The 26038-nt window shown below is 45.1% G+C and overlaps 1 protein-coding gene across 4 annotated transcripts in view; it reads right to left on the bottom strand.

Annotated features, from left to right (window-relative positions):
- The window catches only part of lrp8 (low density lipoprotein receptor-related protein 8, apolipoprotein e receptor), a 118586-nt gene that overhangs the window by 13244 nt on the left and 79304 nt on the right, over positions 1 to 26038 (bottom strand). For all 4 annotated transcript variants that reach the window (XM_064331873.1, XM_064331874.1, XM_064331871.1 and 1 more), the window contains exons 5-14: positions 18262 to 18636; positions 15376 to 15498; positions 14705 to 14827; positions 12402 to 12521; positions 12103 to 12228; positions 7348 to 7519; positions 4898 to 5125; positions 3880 to 3998; positions 3331 to 3470; positions 502 to 643 (exon numbers count right to left, since the gene is read on the bottom strand). In XM_064331873.1, the coding sequence (XP_064187943.1) occupies positions 502 to 643; positions 3331 to 3470; positions 3880 to 3998; positions 4898 to 5125; positions 7348 to 7519; positions 12103 to 12228; positions 12402 to 12521; positions 14705 to 14827; positions 15376 to 15498; positions 18262 to 18636 (1668 nt within the window). The remainder of the gene's footprint in view (positions 1 to 501; positions 644 to 3330; positions 3471 to 3879; positions 3999 to 4897; positions 5126 to 7347; positions 7520 to 12102; positions 12229 to 12401; positions 12522 to 14704; positions 14828 to 15375; positions 15499 to 18261; positions 18637 to 26038) is intronic.

Here is a 26038-nt window from a genome sequence, read left to right as displayed (position 1 = left end):
CTCAGGTGATGGAGTTCACATTGAAATATTTTTGGCAAAACACTCACAGCCCACGCTAAAGGTCATGCAAATAATATCGCATTTTTCATTGCTTTCAGCGTTCTCCAGCATGATTGCCTTAAATCTTCGCTTTATCTCGTAACACTACCCTTTCATTATTAATGCATGGTAGGGCAATTAGCAATACCACCGCCAGAGACACAAGAAGAGAGAAAACAAAGGATCAAAACACATAATCCACACACACTCACACGGCGCACACACACCCACATACACTTTCACCGTCTCCCTCAAACAAAAACCCATTTGATGTCTGCCACACTGATGTGTTTTTTTTTTACCCTTTCATGAAAGCCTCAGTGAAAAGCGAGATCATTTTAAAAAGACGCACGTGGCCTGCAGACATGTAAATCAGCTCCAGCTGGGGGGGGGGGGGGGGAGAGGCGTGGGGAGAGATCAGAGAGACCGCCGCGCTCTCTGCGCCCCTGCGCCCTCTCTGACCTTTGGGCTGCCGGAGCTCGTGGAACACCACCACGTCCAGCGGGTTGTTGAGGTCCTCGGCCAGGGTGGCGACGTCGTGCCCCGTCAGACGGTTGGCGCTGTAGATGGCCTCGTTCTCCAGGTCGGTCCAGTAGACCCGGTCCTGCGGGCAGACAGGGAGGCAAGTCAGGCCATCTGCAGTTTACCTCCCGGATGTCAAGTGACAGAGCTGTAGTGAGATCAGCCCTTCTGGATCACAGGCCCTTCTTCACAACCGAGTCTAATCACACCCAAGTCACAAATCCAAGCCTTCTTCCAGTATCAGAGTGGCCCACGGACTCTGGAGGCAAGCCTAGTTTTTCCGTGTGAAAAGCAACACCTCGATTGTCAGGACAAGTTTTCCGTGCCTCTTTATCAGACTCTCAAGCGATAGCATAACAGCACGAGGGATGGAAGAGGATGGTTCTCCTGTTGCCTTGGCAACTTGAGATTTATTGGCAGCAGAAAGAGACGAAATACAGAAAGAAAAGCTAACTCATCATGGCACCTCCTCAGACCCCATCTCTTCAAAAGAAGGCAGACAGGTTCATGTTTACAAAGTTGTTACTTTTCTGAAGGCTGTCTATTTTACTATTTGAAATACAAATTGTATTTGGGGAGTTTTTTCTTGCCAATGTTTCAATGTTTTTCCTCCCACTGGGTGTTTTTTTACCTTGCTTGCTTTTTGGAGGTTCAGTCCTGTGGCCTCATTTATAAAACATTTGTATGCATGAATTTGATCCTAAATTCAATAAATTTGATCTTAGGTGAACATCGACGCACAAACCGATTTATAAAACTTGATTTAGAAGAATGTATTTATGAAACTCGAAAGTGGAGTGAAAAAATTCTTATGCGTGTACGAACTTCAGAGGATGTGTACAAGCTTCACCTTGTGTCTATGCGGCTGTACTGTAATGAGAATACTGTGCCAGTCCCCTCACATACGAGGACATACAGGCCATTAGACCATGCATGTGTCAGACTCATTTCTGTAGCACTGTGAGACACAATGTTTTGAGCCATTAACTAGGATACTGCAGGCATGCCATAGGTCTGGGGGCAAGCCATAAGACAGGGAGTCGTGTCATCCCCAATATGATTTTGTCCCTAGACTAGCTAGTATAAGACTTCAGCGAGACTAGGTAGTTAAGCAGAGTCTCTCCCTTAAAGCTGAAAACCTATACCTATGATTGCAGTACTTGCTGTTCCCTATAATAATAATAATAATAATAAAAATAATAATAATAGTTGATACTTTTATGCTTTTAAAACCAATTTAAATATACATCACATCATAGTGATTAATATACACTATAGAGTTACCGTATATATATAAAAAAGGAGGAAACATAAGGCTTGTATTGCAACAAATATTAATCTATGCATTGAAATTTATAAGATTAACATTGTTATAGATTATCAAACATAAAAAAATCAATTTAATATTACATGACATTCGTTTCACAGGCAGCTTATAGCAGAAAAACTGACCATGTAAGGCTATTTGAATTGAACTGAACCATTAACTACAGCCACTAGGACATAAGAAGAACAAAAGGCAGACAGCATGCAACTTCAGCAACTTATCAGCATTGCAGTATCTCCACAATCCCTGTTATTTTCTGTGGTGCCTCAGCATCTACAGATCCTGTGTGTCACTGCTGTACTGAGTAAACACACGGCTCAAGCAAATCCAATACCACGAGGAGGTTAACCTTTGAGGCAGCGTATTCCAGCAAATCCCAGCATCCGGCTATGACTCACGCATTTGTGACATCTTTCCCGACAAAATGTTAATCAGCTTCACACGCGACACATTTCCCAAGCCTAACGGAACCATGTGACAGAACAGAGCCTTATCACTCCTAAGGCAGCGAGCTGAGGCGTGAGTGAAAAATACACTGTATGCTAATTTGCTCAACGGCTGGAAAAGCAGCGGGCGCTCGGGCTGTCTCTGGCCGAACGTGAGCCATTGCTCACGAGCGGCGCACACGCCGAGCCAGTGATTACGCTGACAGTCGCAGGAAAGACACATTATTCCCGCCCGCGGGGGTAAGCCCCCTGTAACAGGCCTCCACTCAGCAATGGGGCTTAATTGTGCGAGGCCGAATTGCTTTCCGCACGTATCGGCTACGGCGAATTTCTGCCTATGTCAGACGAGGAGTGAAACCCCCGGCGCAAGTCAAGCAAAGCGAAGCGACACCATTACTACCCGCCCCGAATCGTTCGCGGCAGCGACACAGAAAAAAACAAGGATTACATGCGCCCTGGCTTCCGTCTCTCCGTGCGCGATATGACAGGGTGATTAGAACACATGAAACCCACAAGGCTCGGAGGGCCCGGCACCGCGCTGCCACGGCGCTTGAAGTGGTTTCACGGCAGCGAGAGTGCGACCGGGGAGACTCAAAGAAGGTCAGGGATCGCTCTCTGCACCTCGGTAGCAAAAACGCGCGCGCTCCATTTCCTGGGCTGCAGACGGAGCCGAAACGAAGACAGGAAATATTATTCCTTCTTCCCGGCAGCTGCCACAGGCCCGGAGGGGCGAACGAGCGGATCATAAACCCTGTCAGAGAGCCGCGGCTGTGATATACAGGCGCGGGGCTGTGGCCTGGCTGTGCAGGGGGGTGCTGCTCCTGTTGCCCGACTCTAAAGGCTTTTTGATTTGGTTTCTGTCTTGGCTGCCGCGGTCTCCAAGGGGCCATTAATCAAGTGGCCGGTATTACGGGCCATGCGGTGTGACCTGACTCCCCGTGCTTAATGCATCCCTTCCGACCCGCCCTCCGACTGCCGGAAGGTTCCACCCCTTACCTCGAACACCGTCAGGGCGAAGGGGTGCCCCAGCTGGTCGGACGAGGAGAGGAGCACCTTCCTGTTGGCCCCGTTGAGGTCCACGCTGGATATAAGGTGCAGCTTGGAGTCCACCCAGTAGAGCCGTCTGTTGGATAAGTCTGTGACGCACAGGCAGAGGTGTTTTAGTATGACGCGGGGCTAATTCGCCACTCTGACCCTGAAATTCCCCCATCACTGAAGGCCAGCGCCGTACTACCGGGCAAGAAATGAAAGGCAGTATGAAATAAACATTCTATCGGCGCACCAGCGGAGCAGGCATTCTGTTTTTGGAGCAACGTTTCAGCTCTACGTTTGTGTTTTCCCCACCAGCCATGACCGCTGTTCAAATTGACTTATGCTCCGGGGGAGGGAAATTATGAGAATATTGACACAGCGGCTCGTGTGATTCCATTCAGTTTTCCTAACGGCTGGCTGATTTATGCGCGGGGCCCTGTGAATGATTTACAGCGCTGTCAAGAAGCGGGCCGCCCCTTTATTAACCCCCTCTCCTCCCACGGAGGCCCTCACCCAGGCTAATCCCGTTGGGCCACTCGATGCTCTCCGACACCAGAACCTGCCGGTCCACGCCGTTCATGCCCGCCTTCTCGATCTTGGCGCGGGTTCCCCAGTCGGACCAGTACATAAACCTGAGGACACGAGAACAAGCCGCACAGCGGTCAGACAATTTAACAGCGGACTAGGGAGAGAAGCTACTGTCCCCCCACTCCCTACTCACATTTCCTCAAAAAACAGTGTCAAAGCACCTGTTCAGTCTACGTGCACTCATGGGTAGACAATTCAGAATGTGCAGTACTCTGTAGTTTAGACCTATTTACCAAGACTATGGGACTTATGTTGTGTATCATTGGTACATTTGCTGAATCTTGAAAATAACTATAATTTATGTCAAGATTTATTAGCAATTGCCATTTAATAATGCTCTTGATTAAGCACATTATATCAACCGCATATTGCTGTAATTCTTTTTAAACATGAAATTGTTTGTAACTGTCTAATGTCTTAAATATATTTCATATGATGTCTGAATGCCGACATGAGCCTCTGAAATGAGAAATATTTCTGAAGAGCCTACTGGTATTCGAGACAATGTGCAGACCATAGGATACACAGGTTTACTTTGTACAGCAAGAGCTTCTGTACAGGTGGACATTTGTAAAATGTTCACATTTTAATATGTACATGTATTACCTGTACTCTACCTGCGGCTACCTGAGTGGAAAGTAACCTGAGGGAACAGAACCATCAGGGTGAACCAAATAGATGAAACATGAAACCAGCAGAATACTATCCAGGTTACGGTGAACATTACAAACAGTCTACCAGGTCACAGTCACTTACATTTACAGCTATAAGACTTACTGCCTCCCTCAGTTTCTGCCTTGCTTAGCAATAGCGAGAGGTTAATTCTGTCTTTTCCAGCTCCTCATCCTGACTTCCTGTCAGCCTTACCTGACACAGAGCGTGACGCTCTACTATCTACCGCTCGCCCTTCACTCGCCCTCTCACTTAGCCGCCGCCCTCTCACCCTTGCTTGGGGTCAACGGCGATGGCTCGAGGCTCGTTCAGATCGGTGTCGATCAGGACCCTCCTCTTCTTTCCGTCTCCGGTGGCAACAGAAATGGTCTTATCTCCGGAGTCGGTCCAGTACAGGTTCTTATGGACCCAGTCCATGGCCAGGCCCTCAGGGGACTGCAGGGCGGAGTCTATCAGGGTGACCTGCTGTGAGGAGTCACTGGCTTTGTTGATGTACGCGCTGGGAAAAAAAAGAGTATACATGCACACACACACACACGCACACACACACACCCGCGCACAGAGCAGTGTCTATTACAGAATTATCATTATTCTTTGTACATCACTGATATTTCACATTTGTCTGACATACATTGAAAATATATACAGATTAAATTACACATAATCTGACAAACTGCATTAATATAGCATATAATTTATACATAATCCACAGTGCGGACCTGATTATTTTTGAAATGACACTTGAAAAGCGAACTGTGAACACAAAGCATGCCAGAGCGCTATCCAATGATTGGCAAACAAAAACCACCACTTCCATGGGACTTGTCAGCATAACTATATGATTAGGAAACATCTTTTCACAGTTGCTTTCAAAAAGCCAGTTTTAGAAAGCCCCCTCTTTTCTTTCAGAAGAATGTCTTTTAATTCCCAGAAAGAGCCAGCCCTGTACCTACAACATGACAAGTCTTACATTTTGAGGATCCACTGAGATCTCTATTATTAGGAAGATGCTGCCCCAAATTTAATCTAGCGCATAAGAAACGAAACATAACAGTAAGATATAAGAGGTGAGAAACTGGAGCGGGGAACTTGAGCTGTATAAATCAGGGCTCTCTGGGTGTCTCAGGAAGAGAAGGGAAGCTGACCAGGATTAGACGCAGATGAATTGGATAAACATGGGAAACAGATTGCAGCCCTAATTGCCTGTGTTATTGTTTGTCTCAACATCTTAATTACTGCTGGAACTTAAGATCACATCGACCTAAACAATGCTAATCAGAATTAATTAGTCCAAAAACACCAAACAACAACAAAAACAGCAATGGTAGCATATAAATCACGGGGTGCACTAGAGACGGCCTTCTCCAGGAAAATCAGAGGAGCCCTACCGAGTCAATATTAAAACACCGCGCGTCAGAAGTCATCGTGCCAAGGCCTGGCTCACGAGCGGACTGCGAGGCGTGTCGGGATGGGCCGCGCTCGCGTTAGCGGCCGCCGCTGACGAAGAGGGACCGCGGCGGAGCGGCGGATTAAAATAGCACCGCTGATGGAATCTGAAATGAGACGGTGGCCTTTCCCCGCTCCCCTGGGCCGCAGAAGCGCGCCCGTGACACCGCCGCATTCGCCGCTGAGTAACGCAGGGCTTTCTGCAAGCGCTCCCAGGGCCCCGCGAGAGCTCACCAACCCTGCCTTCCACTTTCCCTCAGAAAGACCTCTGGATATAAGAATGAATAATGAAGACAATTATTCCAGGAGGTACAGGAGGTAAATTACCGGCAACATATGGCTCGGCAAAAAATGATTTAGCGGCGCTCCTGGAGTCAGGACTGAGGGCGACTCCGTGAGAGACGGAGCGCGGGGCTAATGAAAACTGAGCAGGGCGAGAAACTGTGAAGGACGCATGGGGCAAAAGACCGCTTCGCTACGCCCGAGCCCCTCCTCCGTGAAAGAGGGAGACGTGCGCACACACGTAGGCACGCGTGCACCCACGTGTTCGCACCCAAAGCGTGTCTTCTGTGTCAAAGCTGGAGAAGCCGCTAGCACGTCTGTCTCCTGTGTTAGGCAATGTCATTGCGCCGCACTCGAGGAAGAGATGAGAAGAGATCACTGGGGCTAAACAGCAAGCTGAGGTGCATGTCATTTAGGAGATCACCGCTAATTAGCGCAGCAGGCTAGAGGAGTGGAGGTGAAAGTGATCGAGCCCTCCTTCTCTAAAGGTACAGCCAGCCAATTACCAGGCAGGACACCCTGGCAAGGCCAAGGCTTATACGTGAGTGACATGGTTAAAAAATGCAGCATCGTGGCAAAGCTTCTCTAAAAGCAGTAATATTCAAACCTGTGAATGAGCCACCTCCACAGCATGCGTTTAAAGGCATACTTCGCACTTAAAAGTGCAGAAACATCTTCAGGATGTGGAATTGGTAATATTAAGGCTGTTTAGGATTAGCACTAATCTTCTAATTATCATATTTACATTAATATGAGTCAGTGGTAAAGTCTCTGATCCTGAGACCCAAACTGAACCGAGAGAGAGACTGAGGACTGCTCTGTAGTGGTGTTGTTTACAAATATTGCACAGGTCAGGAGTTGTCTTAATTGCGGGTTGTCTCTTTTCCATAATGGCATCAGAGAGGCACAGCTTTCAGAGGGGGAAGCTCGAGAAGGAGAGAACAGAGAGAGCGAGAGAGAGAGAGAAAGAGAGAGAGAAGGATCAGTAGGTACCTGTAGATTTTACGGTGGTAGAGGTCACACCAGTACATCTTGTTGGTGGTGACGTCCACATCCAGAGCCACAGCGTTCTTTAGGGTGGGCACCACCTGGGTGTAGTCCCTCTTGAGCAGGTCGATGCGCCGGATCTCGTGGCGGTTGGTGAACATAAGGTAGGGGCTCTTCCCTGTTCGAGGGCACAGTGGAAGGTGACGGGTCAGCACAGAAAGGGTTACCACTGGCTAATTCCACAGCTGAACAAATTCAAGAACAGCTATGGTAAGAAGGAAGGCAGCAGCCAAATGCTAAACATGAATGCATTTATTATACATGTTATGGTCATAATCACTGAAACATTGACATGGGAAATGAGTAACAACATTTAATTGCTTTGTGCAACTTCCAGCTAGTAATCTGGTTTCTTTATCAATTATACATGCTTAACTATAAGATCTATAAAAAAATGCTTTGATGGAAGATGCTACAGAATAAAAAAAAAAACTTCCTCCTTCCTGGAAATTATCCATTACCAAATGTCAATAGTAGTGTATTCACCTCTGATGAGCTACTATGACACAGCTTTCTTCCCCCCAGCCACTTGGTTTACCTTGTACTTGCTCCTGAAAAAATTTGCCGAAGGCTATATGTACATACAAAACATTGAAAATCAATTTACCTGTGGTGGTTTCCTCATTGATGTCAGTGAGTCATTTGTATTTGCATGCCCTCTACTTTTACTATCCACTGAACCCTCTGGGCAATTACAGTAGCAGCCCTCTTCCTTCAGAAGTTTCCATAATAAAAGCTTGAAAGAAAACCTATTCTCAAAATTCCCTCCATTTCTCTTCCCAGTGACCTTGATTAATATTCAATTTAGATGTATATTGCTAATAGACAGGCCACAATTTGACACCTGGAATTGTGCTTTGTGACTAAGGCCACAGCAAAAAAGTCTTCAGCTGAAAAGAGTTTACAGATTTTTTTAACTCTTCAAAATGACAAAATGGCAAACAGCTTTAGGGCAATAATGGCAATGCAGCAAAGAGTATTGGGAAAGTCATTTCCAGCTCTCTAAGGTGCAGCCGTGTCTGCGTGCTTTGCTAAATCTCCCGAGGGTAACAGAGACAGGCAGGATGAGCAGTATTGACAGCGAGGGCAGCCTCATATCACTCCCACATACGGACCCTGGATGCAATCACAACCAGCGCGTATTGGCAAGACTTCAGCGCTCCACTTCAATCATGATACTCACTGGCAGCCACCGGCCTAGGCTGGATATTCTCCACTCCGTAACTCTGAGACAGCTGAGGGAGAAGCTGAAATTTTCATTTTTGGCACAGGTTAGGATTCAATCATTTTCCTTGGGTGGCCGACCAGTATCCATTATCTATCAATTCTAGGCTAGCTGTGATTTATGTAGGGGGGGGTTGGGGGGACACTCTCCTCTCCTCTGCTTTCAGGTCAAACCACATTGTGTTAATAATTACTCCCACAGAGGACCAGCTCAGCACTTTCCCAGGGAAGACACAGACACAACCATTAAAAACAAGAGTCACAAGGAGTGGCTCTCCAGCATTAGATGGCTCTATACCCATAATTATATAAATTAGTCTAATCCTTGCTTTCCAGAGCACAACTGTTTACAAAACTCTACTCATAGTAAAATATGGGCGGAAATGTAATATAATGGGTAAGGAACCGGTCTTGTAACCTAAAGGTTTCAGGGTAGGACACTGCTGTTGTACCCTTGAGCAAGGCACCTAACCTGCAGTGCTATGCAAATGCTATGTAAAAATGTTGGGTAAATCGCTCTGGATGAAAGCGTCTGCTAAGTGCCTGTAATGTAATGTAATGATTAAATGGCTCCATATCTGACAGGAAACCCCCAACATTCTCCATCTCACTCATATCAGATCAATGTGTGTCTGCTCTTACAAATGCCTGAGGTACACACGGAACAGAGAAATGACATTCTTTGCATGGATGTGCACCTGCTCTAATATTTATTCGAGTCTTTCCCTCAATATTGACTCAACAGGATATAGAGCAGCAGGGTATAGAGATTAATCATAAACCATGACAGAGCTGGCTGCTAGAGCAGATGCTATGAAGGAGCAGAATGGCATATAATTATAATATATATTTATAGTGAGACACAGAGGGTGGGAGGATGAGGGGGAGCGAGGGACAGGCATATGGAGGGGTCAGATGTAAAGTCACTCACTGTGTCTCTGACTACCTACAACTTGACCAGCTGTTCCCCTGGCCCTTCGGCCAGAGTAACAGAAAACTGCTGATCCTGAGCGTTCAGTAAGCTTAGGAGTAGTACATATTCACATGAAGCCATTTACTGTGGTTACAGGTTTTGGTGTGAATTTGAATTTGCTGGCTAAAGAAGCAGTTCTACAAATTACTTAAGGAGATATCCAGGTATCTCTCTCTCTCTCTCTCTCTCTCTCTCTCTCTCACTCGCACATGTATACACACACACACACAAACTCACACACATATACACACACGCGCAAAGAGAAACTGAAAGATTTGGAGAAGCATCCTGTGAATGCATTCACATCCACGGCTAAAAATATCTATTTCTCTTTTTTATTTTTTTTGCTTCTGAACACGAGCAGCATGCTTCCACACACCGTGCCAGGCTCTACGAGGCAGTAGAGTCTCAGCTCCCCTAATGACATAGTGCAAAAAACTGGAACTTTCTATTGAATTCACAAATGATTATCTCAGGGAAAGTTTGCAGCCAGAGGTCGCTCTGCATTTTCAGCTTCAGCTCCACTAACGGTCCACCTCTAACACCCCAGCATCTAAAAAAGAATTATCTGACTAAAACAGCCCTGCCTCCCTGCTTACTACAGGCTCGTGATGAAATGGGAGGGGAATCAAATTCTGAAAACATGGGATACTTTGCGGCGCACAAAGTCTCACCCATTATCTGTACGGACGCTAACGCAGTGCGCGTGCTTGCGATGTGGAGAGGGAGAGAGAGAGAGAGAGAGAGAGAGAGACGCCCGGCCAGACAATCTGCTTCACATGTTGAAAGGCACCATGCCCAGCGAGGGGAGGAAAATAAACAGAAATGAGTTTAACGAGCTTTCAGCAGCATGGGAAGCGTGTGGGAGGAGTGCTGAAACACACCACTGTGCAGAATGAAAAGGCTCATTTGCAACTCACGGCCTAATGCAATGCAGCTACCTGGAATGTGCTGCTAATCACCGGGGCTCTCAGATCAATTCTAAAGGTACGGGAAGACATCCTATTTACCACATATATCCACAGGATACAAAACAGCCCAAGGGTAATTAGTAATGGCGGACAACAAATGTCTCCCCTATAAATGGCAAACGCAGCACTCTCAAAGAGGGAGCCATGAGAGCTATTCCAGTTCCGGTCGGTTTATTCTCTCTGTTCAAACAGCAGACTGATAATACATGTAAGCAATGCCAGTATCAGAATCAAAAGCCAGGTAATGGGATTTTAATGGAATATCTAGAAAATGGATGAGAGTTCTAGAACCTTCAGCCTATGGGAATCTCAAAGCCCATTTCATTATTCATAGCAGCAGCTTTGAGGATTGTTTCTTTAAATTAACATATTAGCATGTGAATTGGGCCCTCTGAGTTTCTGCGCATCATAGTGCTGCTGTTTCCCCATTCAGAATTCTTCACTAAAGCACAAGCATGTCTGTTTTATAGTTAAAAACATGGGCGTTTTCGGGTTTGTTGGTCTAAGCATGGACTCTGTGATGTTTTTGCACTGAATTCCTATGGCAACCAACAGTGCACCCTTTGTGCAGTCACACTTTCCGGCATGAAACTAAACACAGAGCAAACATGGAGATATTGCATTTACATTCATCAACAGAAATTTCCTCCGAAATTACACAAAAACAGCACTACACAAGCTGCACTAACTGCATGCGGGATTAAACAGTGCACAGTGAATCACGTTTACTGCAGACGACCTTTCTCTTAAGCAGAGGACTCGAACACGCTTCCGGTCCAGCGTGGCTTGATAACATCATCAATTCAGCTGTCACTTCTTACTGCGAGGAGGAAATGCCTCGGTATCGGCGGTCTCGGAGCAATGGGGTAAGCCAAAGAGAGCTTCATTAAACCCGTATTACATCGACGTCACAAAGCAAACCGCAGGATATTTATGGAGGCACCGTCTCTTCAAAGCAAATAAGTGGCTGCATAAATAATAACTTCCATCTAGCTGCATGTAGTGCGCAATCACATTATGGGTGCTCTGAATGTCACTCCTCATCAAACCACGAGGAGAGGGAGCTTATTACATGCTGTTCAAATACACGGTTTCGATTTCCCCATAAGTAATAAGAACTCAGGGGGAGGCAATCAATGGGGCTTTCATGCCAATTAATTCAAATCGTAACCAAATCTCGCTTAGGCCCTTTTGATGATGTCTGCACCTGAGAAATAACGTTCCAAATTGCATGGTTGTCTCTGACCTAGGCTGCGTGTAGTCTAAGGGTTAAATTAAAACAGAAACACTACCATCACGCTTACCACCCCCCCCAACCAGCCTTAACTGTCTGCCCACTGTCTGTCTGACCTTGTGGGAATAAGACACAATACCTTGTGACTCACAAGGACCTGACAAGGAAAGCTTCCCCCTCACGAAGACGGTAAATATTTGGCGGGACACTGAACACTGTGTAAACGCAGCACACAAAGCCGCTCCTTTCACCGCAGCCGGCGAGGGGCCGAGGAGCCGGGGCGTCAGAGGATGCCTCACCCACTGCTTTGCAGGTCTTGGTAACTGGGTCCATCTCGTAGCCCTCGAAACACTCGCACTTGTAGTCGCCTTTGTAGTTGATGCAGATTTGACTGCAGGCATCCGGGTTCTCACATTCGTCTATGTCTGCGGAGGGACATTGGAAACGCATCAATAACGGCGCGGCGATCCCAACAGGGAGGGGCGGCGGGGTGGGGGGGGCGCGAAGCGGAGACGCCGCGCGACCCGGGCCGCCGCTTTTTTGTCTGAGCGGCTCGGAGAGCGGGGGAAAGGGCGAGCGCGGGCGGAATGGCAATTACCTCCGCACGTCTTCCTGTCCAGCAGCCTGTACCCGGAGGGGCATTCGCATTCATAGCCAATCCGCTTGTCAACGCATACGTGGGAGCAGCCGCCATTGTTGTCTGCGCATTCGTTCAGGCCTGGACAAGAGGGGGGGGTAAAGGTCAAAGGTCAGAGCTCATGCCCGAGGACTGGGCGAAGTGATAAATGCCTCAGCCACCTCACGGCGACTGATGGCGGGGGGGGGGAATGGGGGGGGGGACTTTTCAATTCGCTGCAGTGCTGTGCCAACAGATTATGTGAAAGTGATGAGGTCTGTACAATCCGCTGTTCCCCCGGAGGGAAACCCGCACACACCTGCCACTGCGTCCCACAGGGACAGGCACGCCGTGCTGTGAGCAGCACCTACGGGACTCTGGGAGAAGTACGCATTTTTAAACGCATTTCTTTATTTATTTCTGAATTTCAGGATTTTGCCTGAGCAGTAAAGTGCAACATGGAAGCTAACTCAAAATGTGTGTTTTCCTGATTTATCTACAGTGCATAATATCCATTCAAATACTGAACAGTAATTTACAGAAAGCATCCCCCTGCAGCTGGCTGGAGGAAAAACAAACATGCAGTGTTCTCTGGATAATATTCAAATGGGACAGATAGGCACGTCGTGCGTACTTTTTTGTTCAGAGTTGATAAGTTCAGAGTGAAATCTCATTTCTGTTGTTTATCCTCCGTGCATTTCACTTTTGCTTGGCTGCATAAAGTTGTGATTAAATCGGGTTCGTTTAGGATTGAACAGGTTGCAGGGAGCAGCAGACAAAAACAGGGAGTCTCAGTCTGTGGTTTAATGAGATGCAAGCAAGGCTGATGGGAAGAGTGCCTGCCAAAGCTGTAGTAACAAGCCCCGAGAGGCTCCTGCACACAGGAGACAGGCGGATCTCTCTCTCTCCTTCTCTCTCTATCTCCCCCTTTCTCTCTCTCTCTCTCCCTCCCTCCCACTCTCTCTCACTCTCTCTCTCAATTCAATTCGAAATGCTTTATTGGCATGACATACCTCAGTATTCAGTATTACAATGTACATAACATACATAACACGCTCTCTCTCCATATATATATATATATATATATATGTATGTATATATATATATTTCTTTTCTCTATATTTCTCTCTATCTCTCTCTCTCACACACACACACACACACACACTCCCTCTTTCTTTTCTCTCTCTTTTCCTTATCTCTCCCTTCTTCTCTCTCTTCCACAGCACACTGTGGCTGCTCTGTAGCCTATTGCCCAGGGTCCGGGCATTCTGTTTATGGAACTTCATGCTATCACACACCTGGCCATGCCCCGGATAACACAAAGCCCTGCAGGCCCAACTCTGTCTGCACTTATTCCTTCAATGAAGGGTCCGCTTCCCATGAGCACCTCTGGGAAATTAACAATTGGAGAACTGGCAAGTCATTATGTATTTTACATTAAGTGAGGGCTCCATTCAGCCAGAGATGGAGAGAGAGAGAGCGAAGGGGGAGATTGATGATAGAAATGACCTGACACGACTCAGTGCATTGCAATGACATCTACAAATTATATACCTCATGACACATACACACACAGTGCAATTTTAAAAAGGGATTTGTCAATATTTCAAGAAGTACACCAAAATAACTACCTTGAAGGTTACAATAATTATTGTAAAATGGTGGGCCATAGTCACGTTTTACTGCATAGACATAATAGGGGTTACCTGGGGGCCTGTCTTTGGGCATAGTGAGAAAGCTGAAATTTGATCATTTCATTTATTTCCTCTTTTCACACAATTTGGATCCTACTAGCCTGACAATGTCCACCAATATTTGAATTCAACGCAAAATAGCAGAGCCAGAGCTCATCAGTGGCAACATTACTCAGTTACAATGCTGATCTGTAACAGCATTACTCAGTTACAATGCTGATCTGTAACAGCATTACTCAGTAACAGTGCCAGTCAATAACGGCATTACTCAATTATATCTATAACAGTATTACTCAGGTAGAGTTCTGATCAGTGACTGCATTACTATCTAAGCAGTTACATGCTTAAATTGTCATGCTGTTCAGTGGAAAAGCTACACAATAACAGTGCAGATCATAAAACTTTACTCAGGTGAACAGCGACAGTAACAGAAGGTCAGAGTTGTTCAGTGAGAAAGTTCACCAGTGACAGAATTGTTCAGAAGAGACTTCCTCTGTGTGAGAGTTGTTCAATGGCCAGTGAGCCATTTGTTGGGTGACAGGGTGGATCAGTGACTGGGTGATAGGTGATCAGTGACAGGGTTGATCTTACTGCACTCCTTCATGGGCTCGTCGGACCAGTCCTTGCAGTCTTTGTGGGAGTCACAGACCCTGCTGCTGTCGATGCACTCGCCGTTTTTACACATGAACTTCAGCGGGCCTTCGCACTTGGTGGCTGTCGTAAGGATTAAAAAGGAAGGCGGTTGGTGGGGCCGTAAAATGCATTTTATTACAATTTTATTACGACATGAAAACTGTGGGGCTCAGCACCACTTCGAGCACACTTCAAGAGAAATGCTAAGTTTGTGAAATAAACAAGATGAGAATATTAATGCATTATGATCTCCCAGCCATGGATGTACTGCATCCTTCCTGAGAGACGTTCTACATTGGCTGGTATGTGGATTCACTAGAGCAAGGAAAGACAATGAGTTTCAAGCCATAAAATATTGAAAAATGTCAACATGTTAACCCTCAGGACAGAAATTCTGCTTCAGTGTTTTGATGACTTCAAGACTTCATTTAAGAACCTTTAAAAAGACTCTGAGAATCAAAAACTGAGTATTTAAATGACAAAAAATGTCTCATTAAACATGTTTTAACATTTACCCCTGTTGATTATAGAAAGATACAGGGTTAGAAGGGCGCGGAGAGCGTAATGGAAGGGAGATATGATCCTGACGGTATAAACACAGGAGCCACATCCGTACGGCAGACACCCACCATTAACACACCCAGCCTCGTCGCTGTAGTCCGGGCAGTCGTGCACCTTGTTGCACTGCTTGGTGCCATGGATACAGGAGCCATCGCCGCACTGGAACTCATCCGGACGGCAGGTGACCTGGGCTGCAACGCACATGGCAAAACCCAGCTTTCTACCACAGGACAGCTCAGACCAGAGTGAAATGCATGTGTGTTTATTTTTTTTTTTACGCGGCTCAACAGGCATCACATTTTAATTACACAATAAAAAGATCCAATGTTTCCCACAACTGTAAAAAAAACACTAAAAAGAGAGGTAAAATATAATGAGGTATTTACTCATTCTGTGAGACAGCCCTGAGGTAACACGTCTAAACGGCTTAGCTTGTCATTCATACTTATACCCAGGGGGGAGGGTTTATCTCTCTCATTTATCTTTTTACAGTGCCTTTTAATTATTGATGTTCTGTACTTTTAAATGGCTGAACCCAGGAATGGAGTAGAAATTATCCATTTCAACACCTCTGAAACTACCACTAAACCATTAATCTGCGGAATGTTTTCCAGGCCATACGCACAATCACTCAGTCACACACACACACACACACACACACACAAACAAACACAAACAAGAATAACCTTAATGAAAAAATTGACTAAGTGCTTATTACTATTTAAAATGAAGGATGGTAAAAATAATAATAGTCATAATGATAAATCTCTGGAATCAAAGCAGCACCGGTGTGCATGACTGACAGTGAGGTGAGAGAACATACAGTAACGATTAATTATGTTCAACATCTCATTTATTAGCGAGTCCAAATGAGCCATCTATCTGTAGATCTATCTACCTCCAGACTATATTCATTATACTCATTAAAACGGCTTTTAATAATTATCTCTGAGCTTGTTTCATCTTCTCAATTCCAGGTTTAATACAACATGTGCCACTAAAAACTAACATGCAATTAACAAATAATTAAGTATTCAAATTCTATAGGTGGCACTTTTTTCAATGACCAAGTTTCAAATCTCAGGTGTACTGTATTCATGGTCAACAATGCCCACTGCCAACGTGATTACCGACATTAGAAGACTCACTTTCTGGAAAATCACATTCAACTCAGCAAGAAATGGTGCATGCAGCTCGCTAAGAACAGATGGTAATGGTCACAAAATGGTCATCACATGGTCACGGTGGTACACAAACTAATCCAGAGCATCTGTTAGGTCTTCTTTTGGGCTCATATTACTGTAGGTGAATGCAGTGGCCAGTCCACCACGTGCACATTGTTCAATCTCAGGTAAATGTGAGGCGTTACTTTGTGTTGCACACACTAAGTAAGGTTGAAAGTGGGGGATTAGACCATCGTCTCTTCATCACCATCAGCTCTGCAGAGACGCCCAGTCAAAAATTCATATCGCAGCTCATGACTTCACACCTCCAACTGACTGAGCAGTGCAATCCAACATTGGCTCACCTCTGCTGTACCCTCATTGCCTGCCATCATGCTGAAACAGACTGAACGGTGACTCGTCATTAAGCATGATATTACACCAATCTGCGTTCGGCCCAAACGTCTGTGCGCCAGGGCAAAACATGTTTCCCAGTTAGCCAGTTGGTGGGCCCTGATGTCTGAATTTGAGAGCTGATCTAACCCCTTGCGGAAGTTTAGGATGTCGGTTAATGTTGAAACCGAAGATTGGCCTAAATTGCAAATAGTGATCTCACACAACAGTGGGCAAGCATGTAGGGAGAATAGATGCAGTAGTAATTTCACGTTGATACACAGTAAAATCTTCAGTGTAAATTGAACTCTAACAGAGTACACATGAGACCAATACGGCCTACTCAATAAGAGCTGATTTAACACTGAACATTTTACTGTGTAGAAACAGGCAGCACATTTTAATAAAATGTGCTCCATGGATCTGTGATCAAATCTCTGTGATAAGATTATATGTACACCTATTATTTCCTGTACCAGAACAAAGACACCTCTGCAGAGACAGAACAGAAAATCTGACACTTCCTACCTTACTGATACAATTCTTCTCCTTAGCATTAATAACATTGAAAACCACTGATAATTCAGAGCGCCAGCTCAGAGAACCCTGCTGAACCTTGGCAACCCTTTTATTCAAGGGCTCTTCATCTTTCCGGGACATTAAAGTGGTTGCTAAGCAACCCCACGGACACTCATGAGCCTCACTCATCCAACGCTCCTCTAACATCATCCTGATCTGTTAATGACATCACAAGCAAGCCTCTTCTACAGCACACAGTCTCTCTGTCTCTCTCTTTGTCTCTCCCTCTCTCATACACACACACACACACACACACGCACTCTCACTCACTCTTTCTCTCTCACACACACATACACACGTACTGCAGGTTCATTTGGTATTTGTAGTCAGTGGGTACTACTTCATGAGCATTACCACAAAAATAATCTCATCAATATGCTTGCATCCTCTAAAACCTTTGACCTCCAAAACTGTGCTAGTTAATCACCACTTCTGTAGGCTGATGGGTTGGGACTATATTTGTAGGTCTATGGTGCCCAAAATGTTAATAAATTCACTCTGAAATGTATCAATTTCAGATCAAAACTTACTTTTTTTCAATTTTCTGCCTTTACCCACACTATACCACATGCTACATCAGTCAGTCAGTCAGAATCATTTAATAAGAGACTCATTTAATTTTAAATTCTAGTGTACATTTCAATGAACCTGAGAAATATTTCTCCTACTTCCTTGTTTCTGAAGCCAAAGAACCGATGCATTCGTAACGTATGAAATGAAGAAATGGCAGCAAATCAACCCATAATCACGAGACCCAACGCAGACAGCTCAGCGCGACTGACCAGGCGCGGCGCGGCGCGGGTAGCAGCGGGGACTTACGGCAGCCGGCCTCGTCGGACTTGTCCTTGCAGTCGGCGTCCCCGTCGCACCTCCAGTTGAGGTGGACGCACTCCCCGCTGCCGCACTGGAACTCGGCGCCGGGGCAGGCGGGCTTCTGCGGCTCGGTGCGCCGGCCGCAGCGCTCCACGGTCTCGTCCGACCGGTCGGCGCAGTCGGCGTCGCCGTCGCAGCTCCACGGGCGGGGGATGCACTCCGAGTTGTTGCAGCGGAACTCGTGCTGCCCGCAGGCGGGCGCCGGGCACTTCTCCTCGTCGCTGCCGTCGCCGCAGTCGTCGTCGCCGTCGCACAGGAAGACGGGAGCGATGCACTTGCGGTTGCGGCACTGGAACTCGCCGCCCGAGCAGGCCTTGCCGTCTGGAGCGGGAGACACAATCGGGCTGAGAAGACAGACACGCCCGGGTGACTCCAGGGGCTCCGTCTCGGCGACGTTATTGCGTTTGTATATTATCCTCCAGGCCGGCCCGGCTTTTTAATGGCGACAAGCAATAAAAGTTTTAGTGCGCAGACATAGCCTCCTGGCCCTGCTATAATAGCATCAAAACAAATGAACGGGATTACTGAGATATGAATGCACTAAATTTCACATTCTGAGCTCTTCCTCTGTCAAGCTCTGGTCTCTTCACTGCACATCAATCTATATGTTCATCACTATAAAAAAGGGAGTAATAATGTAGCTCACTATGCTATGCTACATGAAATACTGTTGTTAATTGAGAAATACACAAATACACTATACTTGTACATTAGCATACTGAACTTGTTCAAGACATTTATCAGTACAATTCAATTTAATCCTAAAGGTCAAGCTGGTTTGTCACAGCACTTTGTTATATTCTGTAATATAATTGCTCTTCCTACACTCTTTATCTACGCTAACAGTAATGAAATGAGAATCAAAATGAGAACAGATACCCAGATAACCAAATAACATTTAAAAAACTGTAGGAAATAACTTAAAGTTTTGAAAATCTTCTGATTATGATCATGCAACAAATATTTTACCGTAAAAAAAAAAGTGTGACCTTATACATACAGTATAAACCATGGTTTTACAGCATAAAGTACCAAGAAAATGGTGGTTTGGGGAAGATAAATAAAAAAATTGTAAAAATATTGCTATGCATAATATTGATATTCACCACAAACTACAGCATAACAACTTGACTGCACAAACTTTGTAAAAATAAATAAATAAATAAATAAGCATGACGATTTGCATAGTCCATTTAATAGTAAATAAATAGTCAACAAACAGCACAGGAAAGATAAAATACCTAATCTTTATATAAAGGAGCAGTCATTTAATCAGGAGGGCAAACATCATCCTTGTTGTTCATAAGGCAAACAATATAGTCTTAATGTTCATTTTGATGCAAAACACGCACAGATACAGATGCAGCTATCTTCTCTGCTGCCTTGCAACCAAATGAGGGAAGCGCCAAAGCTTCAAGGTCATGTTCGCACCAAAAAAGAACACGCTGGTGGGGGTGAGCCCACTTTCCAAGGGAGAGCTTTGGGCTGTGCTTCACGGAGAAACACAGACACCGCTGAGCTCATGTGAGGCTAGCCTGAGTTATGCCTGCAGAATTGAATACTGGAATTCAGATATCCTTCTCAGATATCTTGCTGGCATGGATGGCTTGGAAAGCACACAATGTTCCCCTTCAGTAAGTTTTCATGAAGATGGAAGACTACCTGCTCAGTTCTACAATTCAATGTGACATCCTTTTCCTTCCACCCTGGTCTGAGGAAGGTTTACAATAAGTAAATGAGGGATTCATAGCCTTGGATAGGTGTGTAACTTTAGTGAAGCTCTGTCTTTTTATATAAGCACTGTGGTTTGTACCGTACAGAAACCTAACAGCTGTAAGAAAACTGCAGTTAACATCTAAACATCAAGGCTCTGTAACCTGTTTGGTGTGGGTGGAGAAGGCCCTGAGAGCCAGGCCAACAGAAGCCGGTTCTTCAGATACGCGGCTCTGCGAACTGCGGTGTCAGGAGCTCGCTGAGCGCGATGAGCCGTGAAGCCTGACACGCGACGCAGCCTCAAATAGAGCGTGATGGAGACCCAGTCGGCCCTCAAATCTCACAGCGCCGAAGAGGAGCGGGGAAAACGCAAAACAAAGCAAACGCCACAGATGGGCGAGCAAGACAGGAGCGCTGCTCTCCACCCGGCTCGCTCACCATCCGGGGACTCCCCAACACAATTTAGTTCCACTCTTCCACTCCACATTCTGAGCACATCCATTCGCTGCAGATCAGGGACAAATTACAGGAAGGTGTCCTGCAGAGACGCACTGAAACAAGCAGAGTGTAGTAGGGAGGGCACAAGGATGGTGGAATATATCATTATATCCTCATACATTATTTGAGGAAAGGGTCTCCTCCTGCCCACACATGGCCTGTCCAGACAATAGACACTGCTGAAGATACATGGCAATGGCCCTGGGAGACATGGGCCACAGGAAAAAAAAACAGATCAATCTTTGGAATATAAAAGGTATGCACAATTTCTGAAGCACAACCAATGCACTTCACATTTCTGAGAGGGTCCACTTTTCAGAGCGTGTTATTCAATAAGGTAACCTCGTTTAGCAGATCAGCTCTTGGTCCACTGGCACACAATGTTCCAGACACAGTTTGCATCAGGTGTGGATTTGGTAGATGACTGAGGCTATGTCTGGCAAGGGCAGAGCAAAATAAGTCTGTTAGCAACGTATTACAAAGTCTATCTGAGTTCTGATTGAATCAGACACCCCAAGCTACAATGACTCAGCATGCTCCTCTCATTCTGCCACAAGCAGTGAAAGACACTGACAGTGAAAAAGTTAACTTTCTCACTTTCTCAGTATCTAGCTTGTGTGCCACTGAGCACACAAAAACCAAAACAGTAAACAGAGCTAAGCGGTTTCAGTCAGTGCAGTTTAACAACAGGCAATCTGCTTTTTAAAGCTGTGTTTAACAAATGCTCTATATGTTATATAGCCATAACAGGCTTTTATAACACTGACGTAAACAGTCAAATCAAGTTTCAAACACAGGCAAATGTTTTTATAAATCAAAACATAGTTACTCATTCTTAGTCAGAACTGCAGAGTACAAAATGCATTAACTCAACCACCACCCTTATTTAAGAGACACTGAAGTCAATTAGAAACTGAAAAAAACTATTTTATAGTGTAACTGTCCATTCTGCCTGTATTTCTTGACCGAGTCAATTTTTTTTCGAATTTGAAAAACGTAGTTAGTTTAAGCGCAAATATTTAGTAAAGTCGTGGATATAGCATTTGGCGTCGCTCTGGCCAGTCTAGTGTTGAGAGAAACTCTCGCTCGCTATCTCTCTGCAGGTCTGTATGCGTGTGCCTAATTGAAAAACGTGGTGCTGACTTCTGAGGAAATTGCTTCAAAGAGATAGGAAATAAGATCTGAATCCAAATAATACTGGGCAAATTCGGGAGGAGAAAATTTGGGGAGAAAATTTTATTTAAATATTTGAATATATTTCTAATATGGTATTTGCACTCGGGACCATCCCTACTGCATACTAATGAAATATTAAAACTTAAGATAAATCTGGCAGGTGCTGAATTTCTGTACATATTTCAACAAATGGTGAAAGTGTTGTCTATTCCGGCATCAAAAAGCTATTTCTAGATTTTCCCCCCTCTGCACTGTTATCTGGAAACAGAGTTAATGTAGCATTCAATACATAGCATCATTACACTTAATACCATTAAAGCAATGAGCATCAGAGATTCACCCCAGGGGGGGGGGGGGCATGTACTGGTGACAAAGAAATCTATGATGAATGGCTTCAAGAATTGAAGATGACAGTGAGTCACTAAGTCAGTATAGGACTAGGGATATCTGGGGAGCTTTTCTACCACAACACGTTTGCATATGACACAAGAGCCGCCGGGGTCGTAAAGACTCAGGGAGGAAGATGAAGAGGCGTGCAGACAGAGTGCCACGCACGGCTCTCAGAGGTGTGGCTGCGGTTACTGATGGAGACTGAATTAGGGCATTTAAGGCAGAGTCGCCGCTAAAGTGCAGTGACCAACACCAACCGCCAAATGAGCTCCATCGCCCTGAGCGAAAAATTAAATGCCCAGGAATTTCAGGGCCAAGCCTCCAGGAAATGGCCAGTAGAGCAGCAATGACATTCATGGGACAGGGGCGGAGAGGAGTGGGATGGGTGCAAATGGTTCTGCAAGTCCAGTGAGGTAAAAGACTTTCTTAGGTACCAGTTTGCCCCGCTATCCTCGTCAGCCTGTTTATTAGAGGCAACAAGAGCCCTGTTGACGGGTCCTCCGCCCACCGCGATGTGCGACATCACAGAAAAGCTCGCAGGCCTTTGTCACCACCCCCCACCACCTGCCAAGAATGAGCCAAGCCGATGGTTGGCTGACCTGCGGATCTTGCCGGAGCTGGAACGGCTAATTCATGAATCCGCCGGCGCTGTCACTGTGCTTCTCCGCTCCTGACAGCCCCGCTAAATAGCGTGCTGCACTTTTCTCTCTCCCTCCCTCTCTTCTCTCTCCTACTCTTTCACTCTAACACTGCTCTGTATTAATATTCACTGCAGGGCTGCAGACAGGAGCAGCACAAACAGGACTGTGAACTGGGGGTGTGTATCCAGTGCCCCCCCTCCCCACATAAAGCGCTGATGCGCTCCCATTTACAAAACCAGCTAAATAAAAAAATGCTGCTTTTAGCACCCAGAAATTCCTTGCTGCTCTGCCGTCGCGTGAAATGAGGTGAAATGTTGATTTCTTAACAATCTTGAGATGTTGCTTTTTGATATATCGCCTCTCTTAGAAGTCACTAATGGAGCTACACTGACCACAGTCTTCACAGCTTTCAGAATAAATGTACAGACATCTGCTGTGTGATGGGAGATAAGAGAAAGGCTGTTTGTTTAGTGGTGTGGGAAATACCCCAAACCCCCCAAAATGATCTGGAAATGATTTTATTTAGAGACGCAGACTGAAACTGTCCCAATCTGCCAGCTTGGACATGGAACTGCTTTTTATGAGCATAATGATCTAAAAGCTTTGGGCTGTTTGCATGAAAGTCCAATTGAAATAATTTCATTGGTGCACAAACAACTAGGATGCAAGATTCTTCTGAAATAGAAATAAAATGCATTTCATGTTCTAAGCTGCAGGATGCCTCTTCAATATTCCAGCAGGCAATGCAGGAAACTAATCACGTGGCATTTAAATGGTGCCCCATTAATCGATTAATACATTGTCTATGACTACATTTATTGTCTATGACTACATTTATTCATAAAACCTTAAACTTTTTACATCACCTAATGTACATTAGGGCTATACACCACATACGTAGCACTGGTTAGTCTTTACAAGGCCCAGGGATCCATTGACCAATATAGCTCTTTCCACAACTGTCTGACACTGTTTCTGCAGAAGCAACAAATGACAAAGGAGACAAGCGCCGGAAAACTACTGAAAAAGCCAAAAAGTTTTTAACAACAGCAGCCTGGAGAAAGAGGGCCCCGTCCCTAAACCAATTACACTTCCACAGCCCCAATGTGACAGGTTTACAAATGAGCCATTCTGAGGCAGCCTCTCTTCCTAAGCACAGTAAAGCCCCTGCCCTCCATTGGAAGTTGTGCATAACCGCACTGCATTTCCTGTTTATTTCAGGGTGGATGCTTCCCGCGCCCCTTGACCTACTGTCGAATAATAAGACGTGAGGCCTTGAGTTGCAAGCTTGAATGCAGTGGGTTCACAGGGTTACAGGATCTGCATACGGCCTCACGTCTGTGCTCCAGAGCTAGACAGACGGGTCTTAACGGCTGAAGACTAACACGCATCACAAAAGGACCTGACTGCTAGTTCTACACATTCTTCCCCACAACCTTTTTCTGAATCCTCCCTTACAGTGCCTGAGACTCCAGGTACCTGACATATATAGATCTACAACACATAAGCGGTAATCTAACTTCAAGAGACACTTTCTTTAGGGTCACGTAAAGTCTGTGTTAGAGGTATATTAGTGGACTGGTTTGTCAGCTCCTATTTGGCTAAGCCCTTCTATCTAATTGACTGAATTAGGTTATACCAAGAAGATAATCTGGAGCGGTTACTTCCAGTTGAAGGTACAGTGGATGTCTATACTCAGAGACACAGTTCCACTGGCCAGCCATCGCTGTATACCCGAGGTAAACTGGAGGAATTTTGACATCAAATCGCCTATGTATGACAGCAGTTTTACCCTAAGGCCAAGCAAATAAGCTTTTATGCTCATCCGGTGTACCATACATTTTCATAGACACACTCAACTTGCATACAATCTTACCTAAAGCACCACTTGGAATGTCAAGTGAAACCCCCGCAATATGAGAGCATGAAAAATAACAGGAAGGTTTGCTTTCACAATGAGTGACAAAATTATATTTTTTATTTTTTATTGTCCTCTATTTAGTTCTGCAATGTGAAAAGCAAGTGTGTTGGGATGTGCCACCCTCAGCAAGTGGTTAAGCTGTTTAGTTTAAATAAAATCTAAAAGAATATGCATGACTTATATTCTGACATCAATAAACATAATTGCTTCAATCAGAAGTCAATCTTCTCTTTCCTAGCACATATTGCAATTCATGATCCCAATTCAACAAAAGCAGAAGTAGCAATTACAATCATAACCAATCATATATGCCATAGTTCATATCACGTCTGGATATGAATCACAGTGAAATTTGAATGAACAGCATAAAACAACAACAGTTCAGTTTCAGTTTCATTTCCAAGCCTGATAATTGATGCAATTATTGTAATGAGTATTCAGTCAAGCAACTGTTGGAAAACATGCAGCTATGTATGCAATATAAATAATAACTAAGGGAACATGATCATGCTTAAAATACATATTTAACTGCAATGCTTTATGCTGGATTGGCATGATATATTACTATGGTCACTAGAGGAACAAGAAAAATAACAAGCAACCGTGTTTTTTCCTGCATTATACTTATACAACACATGCTTAGATCACTCATTTACAGTATTTACAAAACACAGGTGAGTGTAGGCAGTATCAAACAAGGGATGAGCCCAGAAGATATTCCAGAGTCAGCAGAACTTGAGAGTGAGGCTCAATGATATGAAAGGCAAAACTCTGTGTTGGGCTTCATTATAATCTAAAGCAGACAGCAAAGACAGGTCACCAGTGTAGTGTGTCATCTGACTAACCCGAGACAAGGCCTTGCTCTGACCTCCCTCTAACCAGAACACATCCACCTCATTCAAAACCTGCACCACACAGAGACTGCATTGCAAGCTAATTGTGTCTGACTGCACCACTGAGGCAGTTTTTAAGCTCATCACAGCTGCTCATCCCAACCATTTCAGTTAGTCGCCTTCTGGTAAGAACAGTTGCGCGATGCTCATCTTTCCCTTTGAGGATACCCACTGAATAAACAGACACAGAAGGCAATCAGAACGGATTAAACGCTGGTCCATCTCACCTGATCTACAGTATGTGTCTTATATGAGATATATCACAATTAAAGGCTTGTTTAAGTATTTTTTTTGGTGATATGCTTTAAAAATACAACAAGTTAAATTGTCCCTGTACGCATGAAAGGCATGTTCTTGACAGGAGCTACGTCTTTCCTTTCAGGCAGTGAATTAAATGCACCATTGGGAAAAGCAAAAAATGCTATCTGTAAACTCGCCTTCGTCTACACATAGAGGACGAGAGAACTGTGCAGACTCCAATTACCCGAAAA

Source organism: Anguilla rostrata, chromosome 4 (assembly GCF_018555375.3).
Source record: "Anguilla rostrata isolate EN2019 chromosome 4, ASM1855537v3, whole genome shotgun sequence".
NCBI lineage: Eukaryota > Metazoa > Chordata > Actinopteri > Anguilliformes > Anguillidae > Anguilla > Anguilla rostrata.
This window is presented reverse-complemented; position numbering and strand designations above follow the sequence as displayed.